Below are 8503 nucleotides of genomic sequence, written 5' to 3'. Positions count from 1 at the left end.
TTCGAGACCTTCCAAAATTTTAAAGGAACTTTGTCTACTGCCAATGGATATGAAATATCAGTTTAAAAAAAAATAGATGATTTTCCCTAAGTTTGAAACTATTTTGGTTGACAGAACTAACATATTATTTTTAGGGTCATGACAGAATATAATAAATAATAATATGATATAACGAATTTGATAAAAAATTATAATAAAATTAATAGTATAATGATATAATTAAATTGATAAGGCTACTGTGGACCACTTTTAGCAATTTTAATGGTGTAGACTTCAGGTCCTTCACTGTAAATATCTACAGGCATCATATGAAAAATGTGTACCGTGATTAATATTAAAAAGCGTAACTACTAATTACAGCTCCAAAGAAAGCATATGTCCTCATACAACATTAAAACTCAACAACCTCGCAATTAAAATCCCAGTCCTAATCTACTAAAGCAAAATCTTGAATCTTTTTGAGACGTGCATACTTGCCAAACTATTGAATTTTCTTTCCCTAACCGTCTTAATTTATATTTTATCATCAATAAGTTTTTTTTTTTTTTTTGGGTAAATATTTCATCATCAATAACTTTTTTTTTTTTTTAGTAAATATTTTATCATCAATAAGTTTCTATATGTGTCATGTCTGTATCTAACTTTATTAGGAGAACTTAATTGTATTCCCTTAAAAGAAGCCTTATAAAAATATGAATTTTTTTTTCACAATTTTAAAAAAAAACTTTATATAATATCGTTTTATATAAAGTTTTTTAAACATTACCATCTACATATATAAAAAATATAAAATAAATTTATACTATATTTTTAATACATAAAATATACACAAAATATAGAGTTTTAATTAACCTAAAATATATATATATATATATATATATATATTTTTCACAATTCACTTATAAATTAAATACCACTCTAAAATAAAATATTCAAAATATTTTTGGGCGAAGCTGATAGCCATGGAGATTCTACAAAATTTTATTTTCCATTATAACACTTTTAGACAATAAAAGATGTATTATTTGAAACATTCGGTCTCAAAATTATGAATATCTTTAAAAATATTTAATCATATACTTATGAATATATTTAAAATATTAAGTTACATATTTTTAAATATATTTGAGATGTTCATATTTAAATACGTTTAATTGTATATTTTTGAATGTGTTTGAGATATTTAATTGCATATTTCTAAATACATATAAGATATTTATATCTAAAAATATTTAATCACATATTTCTAAATATATTTAAAATATTTAATCATATAATTTTCAGATACATTTAAAATGTTCAATTCTATATTTATGAACATAAATATATTTAATAGTAATTTTAAATTAAGGTAAAAAATATAAATTTATAGTAAAACTATGTAAAATGTGCAATTAAAATTTATTTAAAAATACTTGTACCTGTATGTGAATTATTGTTTTTTTTTAATATTGATGATGCTGAGATTTAAATCATTGGCTAGAAAATTTGTTCCCCCACATGGACAGATAACTTAACTAATTCATAAATTTGGATTACATAATATTTATACATTCGTATGCCTATTGGCTTTTGATATAGAAGATAAAATTTAATAATTGCTCTAATCAATAACGAGGACAATTGTATCCAATAAAAAATAACTAAAAACTTTCAAAGTTTATTTACTTTAGCATGAGAGATAAGTTTATTTATTTACTCAATTTATGTTTTTTTTTTTTAATGTTTTTGAGTTCAACCAATATATCCATGATCAAAACTATATTTATTACCCAAAAAAATTGGAACTATATTATATTAAAGTCTATGTTATATTAAAGTTTGAAGTTGACCAAATTATGTTGAATTGAGATGAAATTAAAAAGTATTTAATCTGGACAATGTAAGCATATATATAAGAAAACTTCGTGTAAACCATTGAGAAACCTTTAAATCATTTACATTACTTAATTTAAAATGTTTCTCAATGGCTTATATATCTGACTAAAATAAAATTTCAATTCATATTTTTATTTTAGTTAGTTAAACTTACAAGAAGAAAAAAGATTTTTTTTTATTATTTTACAATATTTCATTTATAATCTATCAATATGATAGGTCATACTTATTTTTTTTGTGATGATAAATGACCTACTTAACTCAATGGTTAGAGCATTGCTTTCATATGATGGGAGCCATTGGTTCAAATTTAATAGTAAGCAGAACTTATTCGATACTAACGTAAATAGTCTTTAATAAAATTTTCTACTCATGCTTTTTTATTGATTTTGTATCTTTTTCATCATATTCTATTTATCTATTTAATTTTGAACTAAATATCATTTGTTTTCACTGGAAGTCGATTATACTTGATTAATTCTCATTCAATTTTAATAGGCAGAAGCAAACAAAATAAAATAAGGTGTATAAACAGAACTTTTTATAATAAAGGTCATTATTTTTCAAAATAAAAATTTGAATTATTTTAATATAACAAAAAAATAGAAGTTTAAAGTAATATTTTAAAAAATAATTTTAATTTGCTTCCATAATAGAAAACAAAATATTCAAAAAAATAGAATAAAAATTAAAAATTAAAAAGATTGGAGGAAAAAAAAAAAAAAACGCAGTTTCAACCAGGACTAACATCCATTGTCATAAAAACAAAGACCCAGAACGCGTACCGGTAGTCTGAGAAGAGACTCTGTAAAACATGGGTGCGTGGTGTAGGAAAGTGGCATGGGCTCAACTAAGCTGAACTGCTGGGCTGGCCCAATAACCTCCGACCAGAATGTAAGAGAGTAAGCGTGCCATCGGTTTATAATTTATAAATATTATAGATTTATAAAAGTCAGTTGATTTTAGAAATAAATATTAAAATTTCTCGAAATGTTTTTTTATGGTTTGAATTAAAAGTAATCCACTGGCATTAAAAAATGAAGCCCACAAATCATAAAAAAATGCTATCTACAATTAAATTTATAGAGAAAAGATGTATATAACATTATATTAAAACCAACGGTATTAGATTTATTTATATATATAATTTTATTGAGTTTATTCAAATGTTACAAATATCATTTCATAATATTAGGGGTGGGCACGATTCGGTTTGGATCGGTTTCACCCGAGAGTTTCAACCGAACTGATTATTCGATTACCCACAAATACTAATCCGAACCGACCCGTGGATAATGGAAAACCAAGCATTTAACCAAATAAACGGGGCTGGTTTAGTTTGGGTTCGGATTGGTCGGTTTGGACTTATATTTGGGCCTTCGATTTTGGATTTGTTTTCGAATTAGTGGGCCAGAAATTATATTCGGGCCTACAATTTTGAGCATACTTTCAGCTAATCGGGCTGAGTTTATTTTTGAACTTATAGTTTTTGGCCTGTCTAATATACAATTAGAAATTATCTTCATTAGATTCTTTTCAATTATTTTGAAGGTTTAAAATTTTTCAAAAAACTATCCAACGGAAATGAAATGGCAAATTTTTTAGGTATGAAATGAAATGGCAAATTTTTTATTTTTTAGGTATGAAATGACAAATCTTTTTAAGTATGAAACAATCAAAACTTCAATATATATCAAAGGGAAAATTGAAATTGAGAAATGCAATGCCAGTATGCCACTGCCACTCACCAAAATTGAGAATCGGAAATGCAGACACAAAATACAAATATCAAAATAACAATCTCACATCCCCATCCGCTCCCAAAGAGACAAAAAGAAAAAAGAAAAAAATAATAACTACTACTATCAAAGCAACTAATAAGCAAGTTTTACAAATGACTTAAGAGAAATGGTAATACATTGACAGTAAATATAAAAGAAACAGTAGGAAAAAAAATATAAGCAGCCTGCAATTAGCACTGCCAAATCCTTCACTGCCACTGCTACAAAACCTACAATCACAAAGGACACCAAAATAAATTAAACCAATACATTATTAGTTTAACAATGTGATGATTATTAAGAAATGAAAAATAAAACGAAGAGAGTTACTTTCATCATGGTCAAAACTCACAAGCTTTCAAGTTTTAAGTACATCCACTGATTCCACTCAATGCACCATCAATCCTTTTTGTTGCTACTATCTGGACTCATTGCTACTGTTTGGCTTTGGCATAGATCTTGGAGTGACACCAAACAGCAAACATAAGCAAATATTATAAAAACATTCAAAAAAACCATGATATGCATACAAATAGAAAATAATCTCAATTGCATATTACATTACCTGCATCTAAACTTTCATAATACTCCATCTCTTCTAACAAAAATCTGTCAAAACTTGGAGAAGCATTAAGCCAATTTTGACAACATATCAAAGCCTCCACCATTTTAGCAGTCAAAGAGCTCCTAAAAGGATCAAGTATCCTACCTCCACTGCTAAAAGCACTCTCGGAAGCCACAATGGAGATAGACATCCTTTGCAATCTTCTCTAACACAGGGTATTTCTCTCCATTAACCCTCCACCAATTTAAAATATCAAAATCCTTAATTAAATCAGACTCACAAGGGTCGGCCAGATACCTATCCACATCATTTTTTACCTCCTTACATTGGCTTTGTTCTCTCTTCTTCAAATAAGCAATCCAAACCTGGTCAGCATAGTTGACATGCTCTAATTCACTGTTATTACTATCCAAACTAGTTCTAGAAGACTCAACACCAGTGGAAGATTGATAACTACCATTTGAACCCATTTCTTTTTCATTATACCAATTATATAACCTCATCAAAGTTTTTTTCAAACCATTTGTCGATTTAGGAACCCTGCTTTCATCATTGTCATAAAGCATCCCATAGCTAAATGACACATAATCCAACTTATATCTTGGATCAAGCACTGCTGCAATTAGAAGCAATTTATTGACATTTCCCATGGAACCCCAATATTTATTATACTTTTCTCTCATTTTCCTTGCCATAACACATAACCGGTCATCCTCACTAACACATAAATCATCCAATTGTTTTTGTATGGAAGAAACTTGATGGAAATGTATGTTGGAGCTAACATGTAAAGAGACACTAAATTTAAGAGTTACATCATAAAAGCCCTTAAGAAATTTGACAAAAACTTTGGCATCATCCCAATGCCAAGCTAAAGGAGGTCCAACTTTTTTTCTACTACTATCATCCTCTCCAAAATAGGAAGCATAATGTCCATCTTCCTCCCCCATTCTCTCAAAAGCTTTTTGAAATTTCAAATCCAACTCTAACATTAAGTATGTGGAATTCCATTTGGTTGGAACATCCAAACATACTAAAGATTTGCTATCAATTTTCTCTTGACTTATACACTCCTTAAATTTTTGCAATCGAGAAGGAGATGATCTAACATATCTTACAGCATTACGAATGCTAACAATTGCCTCATCTAATTCTTTCAAACCCTCACACACAATCAAATTGACAATATGTGCACTACATCGAATATGCAAAAAATCAGCATCCAATATACAATTTTTCCAATGTACCATTTTCCTCTTAAGATATGCAATTACATTATTGTTTGCACTTGCATTATCAAAAGTTAGCGTGAACACTTTTTCAATACCCCAATTATGCAAACAAACCTCAATTAGCTTTCCAATTGCCTCTCTTTTATGATTAGGATCCATACAAAAATTTAAAATTCTTTTATATAACATCCAATTATCATCAATATAATGGGCAGTCAATGACATATAACAAACATTTTGAATAGAGGTCCATGTATCAGTTGTAAGACTAACCCTTTGCTGGTTTGCAACAAACATTGATCTTAAAGCTAATTTCTCATCTAAATACAATTGATAAATGTCCTTCACAATGGTTCTTCTAGATGGAGGATCAAACTTAGGACATGCAACACTACAAAAGTGTCTAAACCCATGGCCTTCTACAAAACTAAAAGGTAACTCATCCAAAATTATCATTTTGGCACATGCCATCCTACATGCCTTTTTGTTGAAAATAGTAGCTACCAAATTGCTACCACTACCATCGGATTTCCTATCAAAAGTTAAGGTATTTTGCTTCTTTTCATCTGAGTTATAAGGATTTTTCTGACATTGCTTCATATGATTCCTTAGGATACTAGTTCCACACTTCTTAGAACCACATGCATAATCCTTATGGCAGTAAATGCATTCACATCTAGGGTCATCAGGATCACCACCTTCTATTTTAATAAAGTGATCCCATACATTACCTAGAAGGTTTTTTTTTTCCCCTAATGGAGGTCGTGGAGGTAATGTAGATTTGGCATCGGAAGGTATAGGGTTTGACAGTGATGGTGATGGATTTTGACCTATTGGGGTTTGAGAGGAAGGTGCGTTAACTGATGATGGGGAATCTGGGTCCATATCAAGCATAACTAGGATACTGTTTACATAAGAGGAAACAAACAGAAACAAGATAGCAATTACACAACAATTCAAGGCCACAAATTCCACAATCTCAATCAAATTAAATTACAATAAATTAAACAGCAAATAATAGTTTTGCTTCCTTAAATAATAACATAGAACCATCGGGTCCAAGCTCTTTAATCCTTAAACCAAACTACCAACAACTACCAACAATATACATTTTCCCTACCAGCAATTAGCATGTTTTCGGAATTGATAGCAACTACCAACAAAATACATTTTTCCTAAACCAAACTATCATACACAGCCACATGAAAATTTTCCAACTACATGCATTATTCACATTAGAACTTTCCATTTAAATTCATGACCAAATATGCACTAATACAATATCTGCATAAAAAATCCAGGACCAAATATGCACTATGACCAAATATACATCAAAAATTCAGGACCAAGCATACAATATTCCACAATTCCACAAAGACTCAAAATTAAACAGCAACTAAAAAAATTCCACAATTCCACAAAGACTACAAATTAAATAGCAATTTCAAAATTTCAGAGTCACAAAGACTCTAAATGTAAGCTAACCTTTAAAAATTGCACAATTCCAACTACACAATTTCAATTCCACAATATTCAGAAATTGCACAATATTCTATAGTTCCAAAAAAAAAAAAACTAATAATTAAAAAGCAATTTCTGAAATTCAGAGTCACAAAGACTCTGAAATGAAAGCTAACTTGTTTAAAATTGGCAACTTTAGGAGTTCAGGGTTACAAAGACTCTGAAATGTAAGCTAACATGTTTAAAATTGCAATTTCAAAAATGTTGGAGTCACAAAGACTCTGAAATGCAAGCAATCTCACAATTTGAATTCAAAACTTCATAGAAAAGAGTTTCAAAGACAATTCACAGATACAATTCAACATTTCACAGACAGTTCAATCTCACAAAAGCTAATCCGATTATTTTCTTCACAAAATTACAAAAAAAGAACAAAATCTATAGTCTATTTATGCAATCACACTTTATCCATCCACAGCCAGTGAAAGTTTAAGAGAAACGAACAACTTACCTTAAGTTATTACAGCTTTAAACATAGGCCACAGAGCCACCCACGAGAATGACACAGCCACAAGCCACGGACCTGCCTCACCTTCAATCCTTCAACTTGAATGGCCAATTTTCTCTTTAATATTAAAATCCAACAGTCATTAAACATTTAATATTTCAGAATTGAGGAGATAATCAAAGAAAAATATATAATTTTGAAATAGTGATTTCTTAGAACTTAAACCCTACAAGGAAAAAAATTAGAAAAAATAGAAATTTGCAAAATTACCTTCGAATTAACGTGATCGTTGGTGACCATATGATGGTAATCGAGGCTTTTGATGGTCTCACAGTTATCGACCCACCGTAGAGTAACAATGTCTAATAGTCTAGGCTAGGGTTTTGGATAGCTACCTCAAGCTGAGAATGGATAGATTGGAGAGTGAGAGAGTGAGATGAGAGTTAAAAAGATAAAGAGAGATTGAATTTTAGAGCAAGAGATAGAGAGAGAGAGAGAGAGGAGTGAAGAGATCTATAAGAGAGGGTTAAATGGTGAGAGATTGCGAGTGAGAGAATGGAAGATAAGGGAGATTACCGTTGTCCAAGAGATGGCAGAGGACAGGTGCTCGTCGGCCTGAGAGATGGTGAATGGTGACTGAAAGTGACAGCTGAGCTAGGGCTTACCAGAGGCAAGAGAAGAGATTGAAAGAAGAGGGGGAGAAGACAGAAGAGAACTTTCGAGACGAGAGCAGAGTGAGAGAATGTTTTTTTTCTTTTTTCTTTTTTTTTTGTTTAATATCAAATATAAAATTAATAAAACTATAAACATATTATTATTATTATATATAAAAATGTAATTATATATATTTTTTATAATATTTAAAGTATTCGGTTCGGTTCGGACGGCCTGATGATTTTTAGTTTAAAAATTGACATCTGAACCGAACCATCTCCTTCTTTGTTAAATAATAAACGAACCGTCCAACCGAACGCAACCAATCCAATCCATAGGCGTTCGATTTGATCGGTTTTACCGGTCCGATTCGGTTTGACCGGATTTTTGCCCACCCCTATTTCATATTTATAAAGGTGCTAGT

General features: G+C 29.9%; 1 protein-coding gene across 1 annotated transcript; it reads right to left on the bottom strand.

Annotated features, from left to right (window-relative positions):
- Positions 1-4376: 4376 nt before the first annotated feature.
- LOC125422955 (zinc finger BED domain-containing protein RICESLEEPER 1-like) lies at positions 4377-5615 on the bottom strand. Its single transcript, XM_060817093.1, has one exon. The coding sequence runs from the start codon at positions 5613-5615 to the stop codon at positions 4377-4379; it is 1239 nt and encodes a 412-aa protein (XP_060673076.1).
- Positions 5616-8503: the final 2888 nt, after the last annotated feature.

This window comes from Ziziphus jujuba, chromosome 5 (genome assembly GCF_031755915.1).
Source record: "Ziziphus jujuba cultivar Dongzao chromosome 5, ASM3175591v1".
NCBI lineage: Eukaryota > Viridiplantae > Streptophyta > Magnoliopsida > Rosales > Rhamnaceae > Ziziphus > Ziziphus jujuba.
The sequence above is the reverse complement of the archived record's forward strand: the minus strand, read 5'-3'. Positions and strand labels throughout refer to the sequence as shown.